Source organism: Periophthalmus magnuspinnatus, chromosome 16 (assembly GCF_009829125.3).
Source record: "Periophthalmus magnuspinnatus isolate fPerMag1 chromosome 16, fPerMag1.2.pri, whole genome shotgun sequence".
Lineage (NCBI taxonomy): Eukaryota > Metazoa > Chordata > Actinopteri > Gobiiformes > Gobiidae > Periophthalmus > Periophthalmus magnuspinnatus.
The window spans coordinates 21850406-21874731 of NC_047141.1; the positions used below are offsets into that span (position 1 = coordinate 21850406).

Sequence of the window (24326 nt, forward strand, 5' to 3'; positions counted from 1 at the left end):
CTACTTCTAACACATGGCAGTGTGGTGTACTGAGGTTAATGCTTAAACATTATCTAGAAAAATGATTTCAAATCAACTCAGCTACATATTGGCCCTAAAAATATCACTGATTATTTGTGATGTGACCATAAAAATTCAATTTGCAAGACCTCACTGCAAAGCAAGAACTATTCCACAAATATAAACCATCTGGCATGCCGTTTCTCTGAGATGAGCACCTGTCCTACATAATTACACATAAACGATTTGTTAGTTATTGTGAACTAACAAAAACCTATGTACCACCAAGAAGTAGTTAAAAACACTTCAAAGCTTGGTCATACCCTGGGTCTGAAGTACACTTCTGGCATTGTGGTTTGCACTTGACTTCGAGCCTGTTGTTCATTGAACCTATTAAGTGACAGAGAGATCCGGGACCCCAAACCACTCCCAGTGACACATGCGTTATTGTGAGCATGCCCGCGGCTGTCATGGCGTCCCCTTGGAAACCTATATTTACACCTCTCCAGTCTGGAGCGCCACACAGCTTTGGTTTTGGTAACAGCTGTGGACACTGATGCCAACAGGGAGGGTGCCTCACGAACTCATAGGCAGAAACCAAGTAAAGTAAGGAAAGGAATCTCTGAAATTGTTCCATATTAACTATTTAGTGCCATATGGCATTTGATTGTGGTTTCCAAAAGTCCACCTCCATGGTTATTGGTAACTGTTACATGGATGGTCCAGAATGATATCTGTCTGTATTTTTTATCCCAAGGGATGTCTGGTCCCCACTCCCTCTGTCACGCCTCGAGCCAGGCTCTTTGAAACAGACAGATCACAGTTATCTGTGAATGGCTAATCCACCTGTCAATCACATCTATCTGAAATCAAGGAGAGTCAACTGTGACAAGACTCTACATTAAGTATTGGAGAAGTGTGTATTCTGGATCCTAGGCAGGTAAAACTAATACGTTAACTAAATATATTTTAAAATTACTAATCATTACAAATACACCATAAATATATATACCATATATATATACCACATATATATATATATATATATATATATATTATATATTATTATTCCACTAATCATTTACACAATCATGCAGCATCTTTTTACAAGGTATAGTGAGCGTAAACACAACATAATGTCTCCAGGGAAATGAAGGGCACTGGTCCTCAGCTGCTAAATGAAATGTTACACAGTGGGATTAATTAATGTTGCTTACAGACGCTGAGCGCATCCATAATAAAGGAACAACAAACTTCAATGTCCCATCTTTTCTTTAAGAATAATGCTGTCCACTTGTGACTATGACTGTGAAACATAATTAAGACCATTCATAAAATCTAGTTCCTCATGATTTAAAGTAGAAGGAGAAGAAGGAGAAGAAGGGCTTGGCAATATGTCCAGAAAATTAAACCTTGATTTTGTGCACACTTTGGACAATTAAGATTTTAATAAATTCTTAATCTAAGTCAGCATTTACTGCTAGACTTTCAAACTGGGGAAGCTCATTACATTTTCATTCTTATATCATAACATTTAGTATTTGAATTGTAAACTGCCTTACATAGATAACCCTGCTCTGCTAATAAGAAAGTCAGGAGTAAACTTGTTTTGTAACAAACCTCAATTTCATAATTTATCAATTTTTCATGAAGGCAATTATTAAAAATACTAATTACTACTTAATTGCCCAGCCCTTGCCCATTTGAACTCTAAACACTTATCTTCTTAAAAGTGAATTTGCACACTGCATGGATTGGGCTCTCCAGAGGTATGACCTGCAACTCTGCTTGGTAGCCTCACTTGCTTGGCTGTCTGAAGATACATATGTTCCACACTGTGGAACTTTCCAGGAGAAGCAAAAACATCTCCAAGGGGACAAGGAGGTTCAGACCCTCCCCTCCAGCAGAAAAGTTACATGCACCTTATGCACCACGGATATAATAAAGACATAAAGTTTTACACACACCACTTCACTGATTGTACTGTTAATCATTACCATTAGCTTCAAAACATTACAGTGACACATACATCTTATCAGTCAATCTTGTAACATGTCTCTGCTATTACATGATCCATATTAAACTCAGGGGCTTGATCAAAGGTTAAAGCAATATAGTTTGTAATTAGTGTGTTGTTGCTACTTCTCCTGTAGAGTAGCTTTAACTTGTCTATGAAAGCAATGCATCCATTCCACACCCCTCTCTAAAACGGGATGGCCTGTGAATGTAGATCTTACTAGATACATACAGTACCGCTGCCAACAACACATGGCCTCAAATTCTCTCTCTCTCTATCCAGCTCTCTCATATTTCAGTTAAATTTAGATCTGTCATCATAACAACTTTACCCTAAATATCCAGATGTGAGTGCCACATACAATAAAACACTTTCCTCTTGACCTCAAGCAGAAAGAAAAAAAGAGGACTCTCCCTTAGTCAGCAAGGCCACACTGGAAGCAAAACCCATTGAAAGTTAAATATAGCAGATTGTGTGTAGGGCGTATATATAATATTCAGTGATCCTTAGAGAAAGTGCAAACAATACAATAACACTTTACTGTCTGCCTGGACGTATTTTGGAAAAGGGATGCGTCAGATGTTTAAATAATGGTGGTCTACTTTACCTCTTGTATACATTTCTCCCGAGAACAGAAGAAGGTGGGCTCTGACAGAACATTCAGTAGCTTGTAATTATCATTGGGCGTGTGCTAGATAAACTAGCAGTAGTTTTGAAATTTGTTCTCAAAATTGTTCTTTTAACATTACTAACAACTAATTTTGAAAAATGAACAAATTGTATGAAGTAAGACCTACCACTCTTATGTCTTTTCCGTCTTCAGCACTTCTTCATTGATACAGTGTCAGTGAGGCAATAACAAGTGTGTTTCTGTGGACTGCTGATCATCGCTGGGGAGCAGCCTGTAAAGTCCTGACGTCAGAGTATTTGTGTCTATTAAGTATAAAGCACAGCAGAGGTCTATTAAAGCTAGCTGACCACAGCTGTAAGCTTTGAAGAAGAAAAAAAGTTTCCACTGTAAAGGGTAAAATCGCCTCAGAGTTCATATGCTACCAACCTCATTTATTTAATTAGTCTATAACTTTGCAATGAAATACAACTGTATACAAGGATATCTAGTGAATAACACAACAGCTACAACCCAGCAACAGACAGTTACGAAGCACAATGACATATATTAATTGCCGTGTCCACACAATGCCGACTATTTCATAAACTAATGAGTAAGGTATAACTTAATCAACTCAGTATAATAAGATAATCAGTATAATTCAATATAAAATCTGACACATACTACACCAATAAAATCCATCTTGTAACAATCCTCACTTTTGACTTTGTATCTTTAACTATCGATTTATGTGCAGTTTGGACAACTGTTTATTAGTATCACTTTGTAATTGTAACTGGTGAGTATTTCATTAATAAAGCCATAATCGTATTATGTCTATATCACAACCTTCAACATTGTTATTGAATGTTTACATATTTTAGAGAAGCCCAATAACAAAGTACACACAAAATGGTACATGCAACTGATACAGTAAAAATCCAGGCAGCAAAATATGTTCACTGTTCAGTTTAATTTAAAGCCAGGTAAAATTGAGACTGATGATGAAAGAACCCTCATGCCATAAAAGGAGTTTCCATGGTACTTCTACAGACAGAAATGTTACCCAGTGACCGGAAAGAACACTTCTGGCTGCACTGCCAACATACACTTTAACTGGTCCACTTTGTAATTTGGCCAGAAAGCTCTTGAGTGTTTGAAATCACTGTATTTAGGGCTATCTGATTTACGTGAACTTTAGTTGAGAGAGCCCTAATTCACTCCATCAACAACAAGATACAAGATAAAAAGTTATGGTTAAATTTAAAGTGGGATACCAGGAACATACACATCCTTTGTTCATTCAAAACTACAGAAATGTACAGATATTGTGGATTATTTAACTGCTTAAATTATGTACAAATCAAGTTATAACTTTTTAACTTTTTTGTATTTAAATAATACACAAAAAATGCTCAAGAACCGAGAGGGGAGGTGTCTGTTAAGAGGACAGCAAAACTTTAGATTTAATAAGGCTCGCACAAGTAGGAAAAGAAGTAGGAAAGAAAATAAGTGGTGTGAGATTATGGAGGAATATAAGCAAGGAAATACAACTTCCTATAAACCTAAGACAGTTCAAAAATATGTATAAAATGCAATTTTGTAATGTGGAATTAAATAAGTTGTTAAAACTTCTATCCCCTCCCACCACTAATTCAGGACACTGCCTGATTCTGAATGATTACAACTTCATTTTCTCATTGTTGTTAATGTACTTATTACGCTGATTAACTGAATAGTTCAAAAATGTGATTCACATCACTAGCTACCGTAGGCCTATAAATAAGTCATTGCAGAGTCAGGCTGCTATGTAAACAGCAGTGGAAGCTTAATAAACTCTTACAAAACATATCATTGCTTATGTGGCATTTGTCTGCAAGGAATGCAAAATAGTAGCATATTATCTTTAAACCAATGAACATGATAAGATTTTGTTGTAAATAATGAAATTTGATTCATAATGATTATAATAATTCATTAAAAACTACAGAGGTAAGCAGGACTTGTACAAACAAATCAAATCTTCTTGTTCTTGTGAATTATTTTTATCTAGAAAGTACTATGTCATTATTTTGTGGTGTGCATTTAGTTAAACAAGGACACTGGTTTTGGCCGCCTCTAGCTACTGGAATAATCTCTCTGTTGACTAGGGACAATACTGTGGGACCGTTTTACTGTATTGGGAAATCCTAGTACAACCTAGACTGGAGTTACTCGTGAAAGCCTGAAAAATCCTTAACGTATAAATTAGGCATTAAACGGGCGAAGGAAAGGCGCTTGCTCAATCTCTGCTGCGTACCTTTGCCCCTGGCTTATTTGGTTATCCACTAACTCTATTAGTAGGTCCTTGGAAAACATAAAACGATGTGAAAATGAATAAAACGCTTGCCAAAAGTAGACTTACCCTATAGGAGGTTTGGAGACGTTCATCATTGGGGTAAATAAAAGCGGTGGTGGAAACAATCGGCTCCCCTAAGTCCGCTGCAGCCTTCAAGTCCGTGTCTTCTCCATGCCACCTGCGACCAATGAGCCAACAAAAGTATAGAAGTAAAAATAAGACACGCCTTGACCTGTTCTTGCTTCTGTACTATCGTGTATATTTTAGCTACCCTGACTAACGGTGCGTAATAACTTCAACTGTCATTAACAGGCTAAGCAACAAGTGACAGACCGTGCGCAAAGATGACACTCGACTTGACCTGACGCAAAAAAACTGCTAAAGTTTCCACAAAAGCTCGCCATAACGCATGAGATGGAGATAGTTTACACTTACCTTAATACAACTAGTCTTTAGAGCACATGTTCATGTTTGGTGGAGTCATCTGACAAATCCACTTGAAATAATCTTTGCGTCCCTGCCCTGGCCATAAACCGCTTTGAGCCCCGCGTGCGGTGGAAATGTGGGCTCGGACTTCCGGTATGAATTTTCAAAATAAAAGACATATAGAAGGTCAATGTACGGAAGATATTTACCACACATTTTGTTTATTTACGTTTATATGTTAACCTTCCCCAAATTCGTGATAAGATACAATAGGCAGAGTATAGTTTTGTCCGTATTTCGTGAATCATTCAGGGACACTTGACTGTTTGGTGTGGTTGGTTAGGCTAAACATGAAAGCTCCTTGGGTTAAACATTTCTAGCTTGATCTTTGACTCAGCCAACCTCAGAGGGAGATTTCAATCAACCTTTAATGTCAAGTGCACGTAGGTATTTCTAGTATTAGTTTCATTTGTGTGGGCAACCAGTGTTGGATATGAGTTGTGCCTACTTTTTGACAGGCTACATTTTACTCTAAAATGGAGAACCCACGGGGTCAAATTTGCCTGCAGTTAATAGCTGCTACCCAAAATAAACGAACAAAAAAATATGTCAAAAGGCCCAGTGTGCCACTTCTGGCCCCTGCATAGAGACACCTAGTGGATGAATATTGAACTAAAATGAACCAGAGTGGTTCTGACAAGATGACTGGCCACATGCTGTTTTCTTGAGCTGGAAAACTACCCAAACAAAATCGTCTTCTCAGCAAGTCAGCAAGCCAGTGGTTGGTAAAATTGTGTTGTTGTTTTTTTGTTTTTTTTGTTTTTTTGTTTTTTTGTTTTTTTTTGGGGGGGGGGGGGTACATTTTATATTCTTTTTGGATAAATTAGCGATTCTGAGCAAGTTCAAAAAAACGATCGGTCAAAAATAACCCTTTGGTTCTTTGAGTGACTTTGTAGATGGAGAATGGTGACAGCCTTGTATTTGTAAAGCCTTGAAATAAATTCATTTGTATCAAATATTTTACTAAGTCATCTCGGTAGTACAGGGCCAGAGACTAATAAAGTAAATACCTATATGTTGTTAGGGACTATGGCCACTCCCCTTTCAAGACATGGAAATGCAACAGGGAAAGTTCCACTGTAAGACAAAGTATTGGAACAACTTTAAGCTGATGATAGTGACTTTGGCCCTGAATTGGACAGCGATAGCAATTCTGATGAATTGTTTCAACCACATGAAAGTGATGTTGGTGAATCTTCTGCCCAAGACAACGACTCGTCCAGTGATGAAAATCTGCCATTAGCCGAGGCTGCTAGCCAATAGATGGAGCCAAATTGTGCAAAATTGTCCGCAAAAGCTTACAGGTGGTGAAAGAAAGGCTTTGAGTGTATGGAGTACGTCAGTACTGGGAAAATGAAGTTTGTTATGGGCCTGTATAGCAGATGTAATGAGTCGCAACCGATTCAACCTGCTACTCTCTGTCATTCACTCTTTTCGGAGACAATGTCTGACTATAGCTCCTCTCCAAAAACAATCCATTGATGAGATGATGGTGCCATACAAAGGGAAATTTGGTGGTATAAGGCAGTACATCAAAGGGAATACACATTCATGAGGATCAAAGTGTGAGCACGCTGCTGTGTCAATGGCCTCCTGGACAGAGGAGTTGACATGCTGGATGCACATCTTGCATGCTGTATATTTCCCATTAGGACCTGTCACTGATATATGGCACTTTTCTGACATTTCTTGTCTGTTGCGATGATCAACACATGGCTTCTTTACCAGCACGACTGTGAGGCACAGGGAATCACTGGATCAAAAGTACTCAAACGTCGCAAGTTTCAGGGTTTGGTTGCTCAAGGCTTGGTGTAAGTTGGCACAGCAAGAAGGCGAGGTAGGCCACCAACTCTTGACCCCTTCTCCCTGCCACCACCAAGAGTGCAGATGTTCGTTCCGACCAAATCGCCTAGTGGCCTGTCCAGGAAAATTACTTTCGATGTGCTGTGTACAAGGGCCTCAAAACTGAAACTTGCACTGTGAAAAATGTGCAGCTCCTCTCTGCATCAACAAAAAAGAAATTGTTTCAAAGACTACCACAATGTCTAGTGTGAGTTCCTCTCTCTAGCAGAACAGATTTTTGGATAAGCAAAGACCCATGGTGTTCTTGTTTCCATTGGCCAAAGTGTGTTTGTACATTTGAAATTAAGTTCTAACAAATACATCAAAAAAGAATATTGTCTTATGTCTCATTGTATCTGTGTGGTTGACTGATTATTTTCCTAAATTTAAAATAGTTTGCATTGACAGTGTTTGTTACTGTGATTCTTTGAAATTATAAAGCTTTCTTTCTGTCCCAAGTGTCCGCACAGAGACTGGTAAAGTGGCATTTCAATATTCCGCACCTTCAACATGGAATAATTTACAAAGAGTCTTGAAATTACAAGAACTGGCTTCAATAGTTCAGTTTAAATCTATGTTGAAAGGTTTGGAAATTAAGTCTATGATTTGTAATTGCTTTTAAGAATCCATTTTGTGATGTGTTGATATGTGTGTGTAATGTAATGTAACTGTGCTGCTGTCTTGGCCAGGACTCCCTTGAAAAAGAGATGAGTAATCTCAACGGGAATTTCCTGGTTAAATAAAGGTTAAATAAAAAAATTAAAAAATACGCCAAATTTGGCCCTGATCCTAAATTATGGAATAAATGGTTGAATGGTAAATTGAAAAAGTGGATATTTCAGTTTTCAGTGAACTTATAGCAGTAACTTAATGCATTGTTCATAATTTTCCAAAGAAGAAACACATTCTTGGGTTCTCCAGGGTTAATGAGCACAGGTAAATGGAAACAGCATGGCTATAGTTGTAGATTAGGCCACACTTTTAACCTATGGCAGCATACGATGCCCTTAACTAAGTATTGCAGAAATGAATATGCATAATTCTGTTTCCTCATAATGAATTTATGAAGGGTTAAGGTTTAGGCCTATAACTTTAAGCCTATAAACCATTCTATTGTGAGTCTTTAGCCTCTTTTAAAACCACAGTCAATCAGTGTTTTTCCCCTCTCTCTTTGCAGTGTTGATATGAACGCTGAGTGGTTCTCATGCAGTTCGTTTCTGTTTTGCAAATTGAGATGTGGGCTTCTGATAAGGATCTCAAAAAGTCTCTGCATTGCACTGTGTCTCTGTGCTCCATCACTCATTACAGGGACTGGCAGCTTGGACAACACCTTACACTGTCAGTCAGATTCAAGATTTACTTTATTCATTCAGAATCTGTACTTCAATAAGAAAAACAGTCTCAACAAAGCTATGGCAGGTGACTATTTTGGTAAATACTCTTAATTAAAATGATCACATGGATATTCTGTTCGATTGTGTTTTCTCATAAATTCTTGCTGATTGATAAGAGTTTTACTGTTGATGTAGTTTTTCCAGAGAACACATCCTCCTATGACTTTGGACTGGAGACTCCCTGTGAGCCTGAGTCAGTGAGTAACTTTGCAAAAGTGTTTTTACCAGTTCTCTACTTTTTGGTCTTCATCCTTGGTTTTGTAGGTGAGTGTCATGGGATCATTTTGATCTTTACTGTGAATAGTCCATTTCCTCTGACTATATCCCTCGGTGTCTCTCAGGCAATGGTCTGGTGGTGTGTGTCGTGCTGAAATACTTACACAGGTCCAACCTGACAGACCTGTGTCTGTTGAACCTGGCTGTGTCTGACCTGCTGTTCCTCCTCACTCTGCCTCTGTACGCTCACTACAGCGCTGTGTCCCATTGGGTCTTTGGAGACTTCATGTGTCACATCAGCGGAGGACTGCACAATGTGGGCTTCTACAGCAGCACCTTCTTCATGGTGGCCATGACTCTGGATCGATATGTGCTCATTCAACATGTGCAGAAAGCCTCCAAATACCGTTCTATGAAAACTGGGATGGTTATGACCACATGTGTGTGGGCTCTGAGCTTCTGCATATCACTGCCAGCCTTTATCTTCACACAAGTGGTAATCACATCAGAACGTGTTACTTGTGAACAAAGCCCAGAAGACAGAACTTGGATTAAATATAACATCTTTTCCATCAATATCCTGGGTCTTGTGCTTCCTGTTACTGTGATGGTGGTGTGTTACTCCAGGATCATCCCTACTCTGATGAAAATAAGGAGTACACAGAAACGCCGCATTGTCAAGCTCATCATCTGCATCATGGTGGCATTCTTTCTTTTCTGGGCTCCGTATAACATTACTTTATTTCTGGATTTCTTGCGATTTGAAGATACACTGATAGACAGCTGTGAACTGGACACAAACCTTATACTCTCCACCACAGTGACAGAGACTCTGGCCTTCAGCCACTGCTGTCTGAACCCCATCATCTACGCCTTTGCAGGGCAGAAGTTCATGAAGCGCTCCCTGATGATGTTGAGGAAGCTGCGGTCGTGGACCCACACCAGCAGAGACAGGTCCGACAGTTCATTCAGAATGAGTTCAGTAGTGTCCCAGACCTCAGTCACTGTCTTGTGAGACGCAAATATGCTGTTTTTTATGTGTGTTGTGTGGTGGGTACTACATGTCCTAAATTATGTGGTATTGCATATTTTTTGAGAACTTCAGTTGCTCTGTATTGACATTTAAATGTATATGTTTTTCCATGGCATAAAGTAGCTTATTTCATTTGTGTTTTTTTCTGTAAAATAAAGCCAATTCAGTAGTTTTGTTGTGGATTTCTTGCTGATAATAGGCTGATGGATAAACATTTCATTATTCAAAACACAGACAGACTGTGTTCTTTTGAAGCTATCCATATCTCCTGTCTAAGACCAGCAGAGAGCAGTATATTGCATACTATTAGGCCTACCACATCCTGCAGAGAGTAATCTAACTGCAAAAAAGGCCAGTGTGCCACTGCCTGTCCATACTGTAGAAAACAATATTTATTTATTTATTTATATTTGTATGTATTATTCAGTATTGTATTAGTTGCAAGTAGTTGCAAAATTTCAAACAAACCTACCTTAAACAATTAAACTAGAGGTTATGCACTGACATAATTTTATTTGAAAAATGCTCCTCAACATTCTGAATGAGTGGTACTGAGTGGCAGGACTGTGGGTAACATAATCACTTAAATGTGTTTCTTTGGTTTTTATTGCCTCATTTTTGTCCATGGAGCAGCTAAAGACAGGGGGAGATAAAGGACACTCACTCCACAACAATTAATATCCTCAACACACGAATTCACTCAGAAGCATGTTATTTAAGGACAGAAAATTTTCAGTATAACTGTCTGATCCACAGGTCACTATCAGTGTTACATGTGCGTGCAGTTTGCAGTGTCCTTGTTGTTTAACACTGGTTTTCTGCCTTATAGGAGATTCACTGTTTTTAAAAGAAATAACTACATTGAAAACTTACAAATGTTGAATCACATTATTTGGTAGAGGCTATGTTCATACGCTGAGCTGTCAGTGTGGGATAAACCATGTCTGACATAAGCATTTTTACCATTAGAATTCTGACATATTTCTGGGAAATTTTAAACTTCAGGCTGTTTAGAATGTTGTGATATCATGTGTGTGCAATCAGTTACACTGCAGACTTTTAGAATTCAATCAATCATTAGGCTATTTGCTTGTATATGTCCATTATCCATGTAACTAAAGGTCCTGGAATATGAAAAGTCTGCTATCTTTAAAAGTATATTTGTTATTTTATTTATTTCTTTATTTTTAAGACCGTTTACAGTCAGCTTGTCACTGGTTTGTCAGCAGATGTGGTTGAGAAAAGGTCAGCAAATTATTGAACCACACACTACTATAACACAAAACTGTATCATTTGTGATTAAGCAAAAGCAATTATTATTTTATTGTAATCACCAATAGGCCTGTATTTATATACATTCATCATACAAAATTACTAAATGGAGACTTAAGAAGGAATCAATGCAGGCCAGGATCTGGACCTAGCTGCCCTCAGTGATGGTACTTATTCAATTTGGACTAAAATGTGAATTGTGATAGTTGCATGTGTGACAACCCAACGTCTATTTAGGCCACTGAACAGCTGTATTTTCTAAAATGAGATTTGGCCTATAACCACTTAATTTAGCAACACGTGCAGGCCGGAAATACTGTTACATCTGCTTTTTTGTCCTTTTTTTATGACACATACACTTACAGTCCCCAAACACAAGGGCCTATCAGCATACAACACCACCTATAAGTCTAAAAGGAGGACCTCCAGCTGAATCATGGAAGGTATTTATTTATTTTTCATTTAGAATTTAAATAAACCAAATTATTTATTTTCACAAATTCTGAATGGATAACAAATAATGAACAGTAACCATACTTTTCCAGGAAAGATAGTGAGCTGGGAAATATACCTTAACTTTTATACAAACTATCTACAGTATACTATAGAGTCAAATCTCTGCACGGATAATGATTGAATCCAGACTGAAAACGTTTCTGTTGAGCTGTGCGTATGACTGAAAGGATTTTATCTGCACTTTTCTTTTAAAATGTATTTTAAAATAATGATTATTTTTGTTTTTATTTATTTATTCACCCTTCTTCTTGTTATGTAACTTTTAATTACTTGTGTATGAATTGTGCTGCTCCTTTTACTGTTATGGGATATGTAAAAGTATTTAATTCTTAAACCAATAACTGAATAATTTTAATATTTACTCTTTAAAAGTATCAGGAGTACAAATCTGAAGTAGCCTACATTTTATTCCCGGGGACAAACAGTAATCTGCTTTGGATTTCTTATTCCAAGGCTTTTTGATAGTCCAGTACATGAGCGTATATTGTACTACTCCACCATACTGAATAAGCCTCTCCATATTATGTTGTGATTGTTAAACGCAGTGTAATATGCGTCTGGGCAATAATAATACTACAGGGGCGCATCATCTGCTGAATTACACTATTGAGACAACTCTGAGATAACAAAGATGAGCATATGTGATGTTTCCAAAACATGTTCCAAATTAGTACTGAGGGGTACTATAATAAATCTAAAGATTCATGTGACTTTCTGTCTCTTATTTGATCTTCAGTGCACTAAATACTTTGTGAAAGGTTTAGTGGATTTTAATACTTTTTTGTGCTAAATTCAGCTGAAGCCACAACTATTCTAAACAACTCTTACTACGACTACCAGTATTACTCTGAGAACAACAGCAAATCTCCCTGTGATTCTGAGACTGTGAGCAACTTCATCAGTGTGTTTCTACCACTCCTCTACAGTTTGGTGTTCATCCTCGGGTTCACAGGTTAGTCCTCCTATGAAACCTTATATGTCCATATTTTATTCTGCATAAAATATAAACTATTAATAATAAAATACTTTCCTCGCTGTTACATTATTTGAATAAAACTACTAGGGATTGGTGGCACTTCTTGACCATCATTTGTGCTAACCATCAAAACCTGACCTTGAAGGATAAAAAAAACATTTAAATTGTGTGAAACGAATGATCTGATAAACAATGTATTTTAGGAATGTGCTCCCTGACTATATCCCCCGGTGTCTCTCAGGTAATGGTCTGGTGGTGTGTGTCGTGCTGAAACACTTACACAGGTCCAACCTGACAGACCTGTGTCTGTTGAACCTGGCTGTGTCTGACCTGCTGTTCCTCCTCACTCTGCCTCTATACGCTCACTACAGCGCTGTGTCCCATTGGGTCTTTGGAGACTTCATGTGTCACATCAGCGGAGGACTGCACAATGTGGGCTTCTACAGCAGCACCTTCTTCATGGTGGCCATGACTCTGGATCGATATGTGCTCATTCAACATGTGCAGAAAGCCTCCAAATACCGTTCTATGAAAACTGGGATGGTTATGACCACATGTGTGTGGGCTCTGAGCTTCTGCATATCACTGCCAGCCTTTATCTTCACACAAGTGGTCATAGAACGTGTTGCTTGTGAATACAGCCCAGAAGACAGAACTTGGATTAAATATAACATCTTTTCCACCAATATCCTGGGTCTTGTGCTTCCTGTTACTGTGATGGTGGTGTGTTACTCCAGGATCATCCCTACTCTGATGAAAATAAGGAGTACACAGAAACGCCGCATTGTCAAGCTCATCATCTGCATCGTGGTGGCATTCTTTCTTTTCTGGGCTCCGTATAACATTACTTTATTTCTGGATTTCTTGCGATTTGAAGGTACACTGACAGACAGCTGTGAACTGGACACAAACCTTATACTCTCCACCACAGTGACAGAGACTCTGGCCTTCAGCCACTGCTGTCTGAACCCCATCATCTACGCCTTTGCAGGGCAGAAGTTCATGAGGCGCTCCCTGATGATGTTGAGGAAGCTGTTGCCGTGGGCCCCCTCCAGCAGACACAGATCAGATGGTTCATTCAGAATGAGTTCAGTAATGTCTCGGACCTCATTCACTACCTCAGTCATGTGACATGCAGATACAAGCAGTGGTTTTGCTGTGTACTGTTTATCAAACAGTTGGTTTCCTGTTCTCATTTTACTTGTCATCGTTCCGTCTTTACAGGAAGCCAATTTGTGTACATACATTTCTTAAATTGTATTATTATTATTTTTACTTGCAAGTTTACATGCACACATAAAAATATTAATATTTGTTCCTCCTTTTCTGCATTTTTATTAGTTTATGTCCATAAAAAATGCAGAATTGGCAAATGAGTTTGAGTTAGGTGTCACTCAGAGTATCTTGCAACTATCTTGCAACTGTTGGCATTAGTATTTCTTATTTATATTCTTTATAAATTTTGACTAGGACAAAGCAAAACAATCAAACACAGAACAAAACATCCAAAAAACTGAATGGTCGATGGAACTCTTCAGTAGAGTCAAACACATTTAGAAATTCTTACTTTTGCGGGGTCAAATATTTAGGATATGCGTTTTGCCTATTGCAAGTTTGTAGTTTTTGATCATTTGCTTTTCTTAGTTTAATCTGTGTTAACCTTGTAAATAACCCTTTTTTATGACATTGTTAATTTACTTTTTACACTGATGTGATAAAAAAAAATTGATTCATACCATTTTAACATCTTGTTTTTTTGTTACCTCCCTGATCCTAGCAGAGTTGTAACAAGGTGCAACATGTAACTTTCTGTTTGCCTCTTGAAAAGTTATTACTTTGCCTGGAATATTCCACATTACAACCTTAACGCCACTATCTAAATCACAAACAGGCGTCACCACCAATACAATTTGTAATTCACATCTGGAGAACCAGCCACACTCACAGTAAGACTGCAAGTTTTTCAAGGGATATTTGAGAAATATAATGTAACTGAACAAATTCAAGAGAGATAAATTTAATGATATAGTGTGTAACAATGCAGAAATAACATCTCCATGAAGACGAGCAAGTGTTACAGCATATCCAAACTTGTGTCTGTCTGTGTTCACTGTTATTTTGGGTCACACTTTTCACTGATGCAGGTGTAATTTCTGAGAAGCCGCACGCCTTCAGTGAGCACAATGCAGAGAAAAAGTGTAGTGGATCTTGCATTTAACACAACAGGATTCGACACAGGAAGGAGGACTAACTGGTAAGCCTTTTGTTGTGTTTAGCTAGAAGACTGAACTGTTGTTTGCTCTGAAAAGATGTGATTTCAAAAAGATTACATGCTTTTGATTATGGTTGGCTGTGGTAATCACAGAAGCACAAGACTATCTGTGTAATCTACATGGCTTTTGGGTTGATTATGCCTTTATTATTAGAAATAGCCCAGTGATATGAGATTGTGTCTGGAAATAGTATCAATGTGCCTACATTTGTTTGAAGAGGAAGTCCACAAATAAAAAATATTTCCATAGCTTTAAACAACATCTATTTAAAGTTTATCTATATTTCACCGATGACAAGCAGCAGAACAACAGGTCAACATTATATTAAATCTTGATGGAGCACTGAAAGATCTGGATGACTGACCAAGTACTAAAAATATATATTTAAATTAGAATATTTATATTTATATTTATATTAAAATATTTAGAGTACCTGTAAGGCTGGATAATGGATGATTCTCAATTAAAGCCACTGTAATTATTATCAGATAACAATAACAAATCAATCTGAACATTATTTCACAAGCTTTGTTACAACATTACAAGTTATCATTATTTTGTAATTCCTTGGTTTGTTGGGTAATACCTGTGGTGAATGTTTAGTATAGATTTGCATCAGTTAAGTGTCAGTTTGATGTTGATGTTGATGTTTTGAAGTTGAAACAAAATGTTAAATGCAGGAAGTAGCACTGAGTTCTAATGGAATATCTTAACAACAAACTAGGCTACATTTTAATGAACTATAAATGTAATGATGTTAGTGGAAAGAGGTAATATAACTAAACACACACTCAGAAATAAAGCTAACATATTATTTATTTTAACAAGGAGATACTGGGTGTCCCCAGTACCCTTTTATCCGTTCGTGTTTTACAAATATTAAAGTTACAATCCGACTAAATCCAAAACACCCTAAGACGGACCAGGGCGCTGGAAAACACCGCACACAGTTCACTTCAACCCATCTCAGATGCACAGCAAAGCACTGCCATAACACAAGCAAATGAATTCACTTAAAACAAGATTGGATGTAATATGATATTCTGGTAAACAAGGAATGGATTTTGCACAGGGAAGTGGCGTAATAATAAAACAGGACATACAAAACAAAAAGAATAAAAACAGTAAGTCTGCTTGCACAAGAACTTCAGATGGAACATACAGACTACCCCAGACTAACTGAAACAAAACTGTAAACGATTTGTAAAGGACAGCAGGTACAAAAATACACAATTACCAATTACTCAAGTAAAATTGTATCAAACGTGAACCTGTCATATGCACTTTAAGGGCATAATTACTATATCCCTGTGGTTGTGTTTTATTTTTCTTACAAAAAGGAAATAAAGTATCAGCAAATAGCAGTCGTTGGATAGTTGTTCTTTATCTGAACAATCTTCAAAATCAACACTAAAGCTATTACTTGTAATTGGATTGGCCAACCTGGTCCAGTGGTATTATCCCATAAGATCACTAGATGCTACATTATTGCTAGTGGTAGTAATTTTGGGCTGACAGAAGAAGACCAGAAACAAAAAGCCTGAATTGTCACAGCCATTGAAAAAGATGCTTCCATACATACAGTGTACGTAAGGCTATTTGCTGGAACATTAAAAACAGGAAATCTGCCACCTGGGTATGCTATGCAGTTTTTTGCTTCATTTGTTTTTCTTTCAGATCAATATGAACTCATCTGAAAATGACACTGAATACATCTATGATTACAACACAACATATGACAACAACACATGTTACCCCAGTCATGACTTCAGTGCACAACCAGCTCTTCTCTACATTTTGTTCACTTTTGGTGTGCTGGGTAGGTACAACTCCAATAATTTTTAAAGTTCAAACTTTTCCCTCTGTGAATTAGATATTGTGGCAACCTTAAAATTGTTGTTCTTTTGTTACTGAGTCTTAGTATTTATTGTCTTTTTGTCTGGGACTATAATCTGGCATATTTAATTGTTGCAGATATTCATTCATAGTCTTTACTTACTGACATTACTGTTTTAATTCTTAATCAGGGAATGCCATGGTTTTGTGGGTTCTTCTCCGACACATAAAGCTGAAGACCGTGACGGATGTGTGTCTTCTGAATCTGGCTTCTTCAGATCTCATATTCGCTGCCTCCCTGCCACTGTGGGTCACAAACTCACAGAGCCTCATCTCATGTAAAGTTATCACAGGAGTTTATCAGGTGAAGAATCAATAATGCTACACATGGTCTTTCACAAACATATACATACGTAGTTTACACATAAAATAAACATAAAAATAAACAACCAAACAAATGAATAAATGAATAAATAAATACACATGTACTACCTCACCATGTAGCCTATGTAAATTTCATTCTAAGGTGCAATGGACATATGTCCTACATAAGCAATGAAGTGTATTGCTTTACTATTGTTTATGTATGCAATTATCTGTTTATTTGGTGGGGATAGTGCATGTAAACATATGTAATATACATCGGCCCTGTTTAAAGGAGCAGGTTTAGTCCAAACTCAGACTTTGTTAAGCCTGAAAAGAGTTTTCAGTTTCACTGAGAGAGTTAACCTAAACCCTCAGTCAGTCACCATGGTATCTCACTCTGTGGACCTGGTCCAGAGCAGGTTTTATTCTTAACTGAATAAGACTCCTGCAGGAGAGCTCTGATTGGACAGTTCACTTCCTCATTCACAGAAGTACTAGGAATAGTTAAAACAAAGTTTAAAGATTTAACTTTAAGTTAAATATTTTTTCAATTCTACACATTTGTTTGGTCTTGTTTATCAGCTTCATGTCAACCAAATGGATAAATGAATTAGATCTAGTTAATTGCCTTAATTTAATACATGTATTTCATGTCACATATAAAAGTACAGTACCCCCAGATTTCTAGCCTGATTTGAAGGTTTTAGATAGAGAGCCTGGAGGTGACTACTAACACTTTCTCTATGTTTCTGTGGGCCAAAGACTATGACTTCTATCTTGATTGAGTTTAGCTGGAGAAGGTTGTTTTACATCCACACACTGATCTGTTGGATGCAGTGGCAGAGTGAATCCACTGGTCCATATTCACCTGCTGCCAGTGAGACATAGATCTGAGTGTCATCTGCATAGTTATATGATATATAGGACACATTATTGCTGCGTATTTACTGGCCTAACGGCAACATGTAGACATTGAACAACAGGGGTCCCAGGATTGACCCCACAGGTCAGGAACATTTTATCTGAGACACAATTTCCAATTTCAACAAAGTACTCCCTGTTTTCTAGATAGGGCTTGAAGCAGTTTAGTGCCATACCAGAGATGCCCACCCAGTCCTCTAGTCTCTGTAAGGATCCCATGATTGACGGTATCAAAAGCAGCGCTCAGATCTAACAGGCTCAAGACTGAGACTTTGCCTGCATCAGTGTTCAGGCGGATGTCATTTGTCACCTTGATAAGAGCAGTCTCAGTGCTGTGGTCGGGTCTACAACCTGACTGGAAAAACATCAAAGGAGTTGTTCATTTGGAGAAAGTTAATAAGCTGTTAGTAAACACATTTTTCAAGGATTTTGCCTAAAAATGGCAGATTTGAGATGGGTCGATAATTGGTCAGTATTGTGGCATCAAGACTCAAATCCTCCTAAGATTCAGAAATCAGATGAGATTGGGCATCCTTATGGCTGTAGACATATTCAATACATGTTTATCCCTCTTTTTTCCAGTTGGGCCTGTACAGTGGAACCCTGTTTGTCACCTTTATGAGTGTTGACCGTTATTTGGCCATTGTCCATGCTGTGGCAGCCATGAGAGCCCGCTCACTCCACTATGGAATTATCATCAGCATCATAATCTGGAGCATATCCATCGTCATGGCAATCCCCCAGGTCATATTTGCCAACATGGAGGAAGATGATAGCCCTGTATATCTTAAGTGTGGACCACTGTATCCAGATTACAGTGTGAACTTCTGGAAGAAATTTAGAAACTTTAGTGAGAACATTGTCACTCTGTTAGTTTGCCTGCCAATCATGTTATTCTGCTATATAAAAATCCTAATAGTACTTTCCAAAGCCAGGAATTCAAATCGGTACAAAGCAGTGAAGCTAATATTGATCATTGTGTGTATGTTTGTTATATGTTGGGTGCCTTACAATCTTATTGTCTTCCTACAAACGCTTCAGCTATTTGACATTCTTAATACCTGTTTAGATGACCAGAAAATCTACGCCTCCCTTGTGGTGAGTCAGATCTTTGCACTGTTGCACTGCTGCGTTAACCCAATCATATATGCCTTTGTGGGGGAGAAGTTCAGGAAGTCAGTGAGTTGTGTACTACTGAGATGTATTCACAAGAGAGAACAGAAAAGTGTAATGTCTAGTCACAAAGACACAACAGAGAAAGAGACCACTAACACTGTGAGTATTAATCGTCCTCAGTCCTCAGTACAATGAGCTCACCGCAAAACCAGTATTATAAAACAGGTGTTAACTATGAAAATGAGTAAAGCCACTATTTATAGGATTAAAAAACAAACTATACACATTCTCCACTGCAGCAGCACCATCAGCCTTTTCCGCCTTCCTCCTCTTCACTCTCTTCAGTGGACTAAGAACCAAGTTGTCTCTTCACTTAATCATAAAACAAACCTTTATGATTTTCTTTGTGGTTAACAAATAATGTTTGTGTGTGTGTGTGTAGGTGTGTGTGTGTGCATGGGTGTGTAGGGGTGTGTGTGCATGTGTGTAGGGGTGTGCATGTGTGTGTGTGCGTGTAGGTGCATGTGTGTAGATGTGTGTGTGTGTGCGGGTGTGTGTGTGTCCATGTGTGTATAGGTGTGCATGTGTGTGGGTACGCGTGTGTGTGCATTTTATTTTAGTTTATTTTTTCTCTAAATCTGCAAATAGAGAGAGGGATCCAGTAGTTATGGTGGATGGGCAAGCCCTACAAGTGGTACAAGAATACAAGTATTTAGGTGTCACAATGGACTCTCAATTATCATTTAAAAAGCATATATATATATATATATATATATATATATATATATATATATATATATATATATATATATATATATATATAATAAAATTTAATTTGGTCAACTTCAAACACAGTAGAGGAAATTTAACTACAGAGGCCTCAAAACTCTATGTGAATGCCACTATTCTGTCTCATAAATTACTGATTGACGAGCTGGAGCCAGGCAAACAAGAGCACACTGCTGCCCATAGAAAGGCTCTACAAGCAGAGTCTGAAAACACTAGATCAAAAATCAAACTCCTATCATCACTGTAAAAAATTGGGGAAATATAACTTTTTAAATTGGGAAAATTTAATTATTTATTCAGACATTGTTCTGGTCTATAAAACTCTCCATGGTCTTGCTCCACCCCCATTAAAAGAGTTCATACAGTTGAATTTAAACACAAACACTCGAGCATCAAGCAGAGGAGACTGTAAAATTCCATTTAGAAAAACTTAATTTGGACAGTCGGCCTTTTCAGTTCACGCCGCTCACTCCTGGAATCTCACAGAAATAAGGAATATGACTTCTATCCATAGTTTTAGTAGATTTGTGAAGCGGTGGCTTCTGGACAATCAGACATGTGAGCATAACTAATCTGTATGTGTTTTTGCATCACAGCAAATGTGATGTGCTGTATGTGCCGTGCTTTTAGCATGTTCTAATTTTACTAATATGTCTACAGTATTATTCACTGATCTTTAATGTGCTTTGTCATGTGTGATGGACTGAATGTTTTCTGTGCCTATGTCCTTTTTTTTGTCTTGCCATCAACCTGCCAATGGGACTACGGATGAAAATTAGACTGCATGGCTAACTCTGGCACTTTTACATGCTGTACTAACACATGTTGATCAATGTGCACTGTCCCATATTTAATAAATAAACATGTGTGTGTGTGTAGGTGTGTATGCGCATGTGCATGTATGTATGTGCATGTGTGTATGTAGGTGTGCATGTGTGTGTATTTTGTGGTTTTTTTTTTAAAGAAGTGGGATGTACTGTTCTCTCACTCTGCATTTTTTGCCTTTTGTTCATGATTAACATACAAATAAAACAACTTTGCTTTAAGTGTTCTTTCTCTTTTTTCAAATTTGTTGAATAATATTCCTTTTTCTTTCAATTTTACATTTGCCAACTATATACTTCCATTATGTTTTGTAGACATAATTATTACAATTGTGTTTAGTTTCATTCACACATTTGAGTAACCTTTTATTATTAGGTTAGGGTTTGCTTTCACAAACACTCTTAGATCAGTGTGCATGGACACTGGAGGGAAAGTGCATGAAGTGTGTTGGTCAGGTATCACGCCACCTCCTCGTGTCAATAAAGAGTTCTTTTACTGATGGCTGGATGAATCTTTTATTGATACAAGTGCAAACTTCATTGTAGATGCCAACAATATCACCATCGCCGTCAAACCACCAAACCACCGTCGAACTAAATCATAAAATATCACATGAAACTACAAACACATACCTCACTGGCTGACCCAAATTTAGGAGGTAGAATGAGCTTTACTTTGATTAACTTTGTGTAACTTTAATATACCTTGCAAACACACCACACTTTTCAGGTAAAAACCAGGCGTGCGTCCCCTTTCAGCGGTCGAGCGGAACAAAAAAAACAAACAAAAAAACAACAGTTCCTACCTCACTACCAAAATAAAACACTAAAATACCATATAACATATTACTAACATTAACATTATTTAAATAAAATATAAATCAAAATTATGGCAGTAAAACTCCCACCAAATCACATAACTATTGTGATTTCTCAAACATATTACAACAATAACAATTTATAAGCATTACTCTGCCTCAAGTAAAAATACAGTTTTATGACCTTTTTCCAGCCTTATCCAGGGTCGAGTCACTTAGTAGCAGCTTGACTTTCCTCACTCGTCCATCAGCGCTCGGATACACTTCTGTTACTCGTGCAAGCTTCCACTTGTTCCTTGGTGAGTTATCCTCTTGAAGAATAACAATGTCATTAACCTTTGTGTTCCTCTTGTCCTTTTGCCATATTTGTCGTTGCTGAAGATTGAGAAGATATTTCTTCTTCCACCGCGTCCAGAATTCATTTGTGAGAAATTGAAATTGGCGCCATCTCTTTCTTAGGTACAGGTCTTGGCTTACAAACTCACCAGGAGGGGGCAGTATAATGTTGGATTTCATCATGAGAATATGATTGGGAGTCAGAGGTTCAACACTAGTTGGATCATTAAGGTTCTCTACAGTTAATGACTTGACTTTGGTATGATGGCGGGATGTTTGACATGTGGGTGAAGGCTAGATCTGGTTAAACGTCCTCCCACCCTGAGTACTCCCTGCTCATCAACAAAAGGGCTTAATCTGAACAGCTTGGGTGTCTTATCTTGGAGCTGGATTTCCTTTCCTTGAGAGAAACTTTGGATTTCTCTGCAAAATGCATTGTCTTGTACCAGTTTTATTATAAACAGCTCTGCTTCTTGTCTGTCCTGAATACTTGTGTTGTCACCATGTGTTTGTGTGACACCTTTAAAGTCCTTCACAAATTTACTTAAACGAGCAATGGCCTTAACAGCTCTTCTTCAGTCTGAGAATTTTGTGAGGCGATCTAATATTGTTCTTTGCTCTTGATATGCGTTTGTCTTGAGCACATGCACTGTTTTTAACTCTGGATCATTTGGCATGAGTTCAGTAACTTGGACATTTTCAATGGGTAGCTCACTTTGCCACAAAAACTCTGGACCTTTAAACCAGTTTGAGTTGAGGAGCTGCTGAACATTTAAACCTCTTGATGCATGATCAGCAGGGTTACTTTCAGATGGCACATGATGCCACTGTTGTGGGTCTGTTAGTGACTTTATTCTTTGAATCCTATTTGCCATAAACACCTGAAATCTCTTTGCATCATTATTCACGTAACCTAACACAACTTTAGAATCAGTCCAAAAATTTTCTTGGAGGTCACTTATCTCCAGTTCATTTCTGAGCATGACACTTGTCCTTGCTGCAACTACTGCAGCTGTTAACTTGAGTCTAGGGACAGTAGTGACTTTAGTAGGGGCGACTCGTGACTTTCCCATTACTAGGGCACAATAGACATCCCTTTTGGACGTAACAGTTCTGAGGTAACTACACTGTCCGTAGCCTGTAACACTAGCATCCGAAAAGTGGTGCAGTTCACATTGTTTAATAACTGTTTGCAGGTAAGAGACATCTCTACATTCTCACCTTTGACAAGTTCTGAAGATATTGAAGCCAGTATTCCCACTGCATCCGGAGTTGGTCCGAGAGTGGTTCATCCCATCCAGCTTTCTCTTGGCATAACTGTTGTAGGATTTGCTTCCCCTTTAAGATGAATGGTGCTACAAATCCCAATGGGTTGTACACTGAAGCTACTGTGCACAGGACTCCTCTCCGTGTCATAGGGTGCTCTTTCACTGTTATTCTCAACTGAAACTCATCAAAAGACACACACCACTGTACACCAAGGACTCTTTCCATGAGTGGCTCTCCAAATGCTAGGTCTAGGACTTTCAGCACACTCATGTTTGGGTAATGATTTTAACACATTTTCATTGTTTGATATGAACTTATGGAGTCGTAGTTTACCTGTGCCACAAAGCTCTCTTGCTTCTTTGACTAGTTGTATTGCTTCTTCTTCTGACATCATACTAACAAGTCCATCATCTACATAAAAGTTCCTTTGAATGAATTTAACTGTACCTGGATCAAACTTGTCTTCACCTTGTGTGGCTACATGCTTTAAGCCGAAGTTAGCACAGCCAGGTGACGAGGCCGCGCCAAAAAGGTGAACCTTCATGCGGTAGACAGAGGGCGGAGTGCTTAAATCACCATGTTCCCACCATAGAAAGCGTAAATAGTCCTGGTCTTGAGGTCTCACATGGAACTGGTGAAACATATGTTCCACGTCACACATTACTGCAACTGAGCCCTTTCTGAACCTACAGAGTACTCCCACCAATGTATTTGTGAGGTCGGGCCCTGTAAGAAGGTGTTCGTTCAGTGAAGCGTTTTGGTATTGTGCAGAAGCGTCAAACACTACCCGTATCTTAGTGGGCTTTTGCGGGTGGTATACCCCATGGTGCGGGATATACCAGGCAGGACTATTACAAAGTTCTTTCTCTGGTACCTTCTCTGCATCTCCACGTGAGATGATGTCTTCCATAAACTTTACGTAGTCCATGTAGTACCTTTGGTCTTTCTTAAATCTCCGTTCAAGACTGTTTAAACGTTGCATTGCACTTGAAATGTTATTTGGAAGGTTTTGTCTGTCACCTTTGAAGGGCAGTGGTATTTCATAATGTCCGTCCTGCTTGTGTTTGATTCCTTCTT

General features: G+C 38.1%; 4 protein-coding genes across 4 annotated transcripts in view; 3 read left to right on the forward strand and 1 right to left on the reverse strand.

Annotated features, from left to right (window-relative positions):
• The window catches only part of cobl (cordon-bleu WH2 repeat protein), a 30229-nt gene extending 24723 nt beyond the window's left edge, over nt 1-5506 (reverse strand). Inside the window, 2 exon segments of the mRNA XM_055228084.1 lie at nt 5032-5143; nt 5401-5506. Coding sequence (XP_055084059.1) covers nt 5032-5060 — 29 coding nt within the window. The 5' untranslated portion in view covers nt 5061-5143; nt 5401-5506.
• Nucleotides 5507-7152: 1646 nt separating this feature from the next.
• Nucleotides 7153-9918, forward strand: LOC117384200 (C-C chemokine receptor type 5-like). Its single transcript, XM_033981488.1, has 3 exons — nt 7153-7240; nt 8823-8951; nt 9029-9918. Exons 1-3 carry the CDS (start codon nt 7153-7155, stop codon nt 9916-9918), a joined length of 1107 nt encoding a protein of 368 aa, XP_033837379.1.
• A 1727-nt stretch (nt 9919-11645) lies between these two features.
• On the forward strand, nt 11646-13833 carry LOC117384201 (C-C chemokine receptor type 2-like). Its single transcript, XM_033981489.2, has 3 exons — nt 11646-11652; nt 12522-12677; nt 12943-13833. Exons 1-3 carry the CDS (start codon nt 11646-11648, stop codon nt 13830-13832), a joined length of 1053 nt encoding a protein of 350 aa, XP_033837380.1. The 3' UTR covers nt 13833.
• A 2824-nt stretch (nt 13834-16657) lies between these two features.
• Nucleotides 16658-19457, forward strand: si:cabz01093077.1 (C-C chemokine receptor type 2). Its single transcript, XM_033981490.2, has 3 exons — nt 16658-16793; nt 17002-17174; nt 18680-19457. Exons 1-3 carry the CDS (start codon nt 16658-16660, stop codon nt 19406-19408), a joined length of 1038 nt encoding a protein of 345 aa, XP_033837381.1. The 3' UTR covers nt 19409-19457.
• The last annotated feature ends 4869 nt before the right edge of the window (nt 19458-24326 follow it).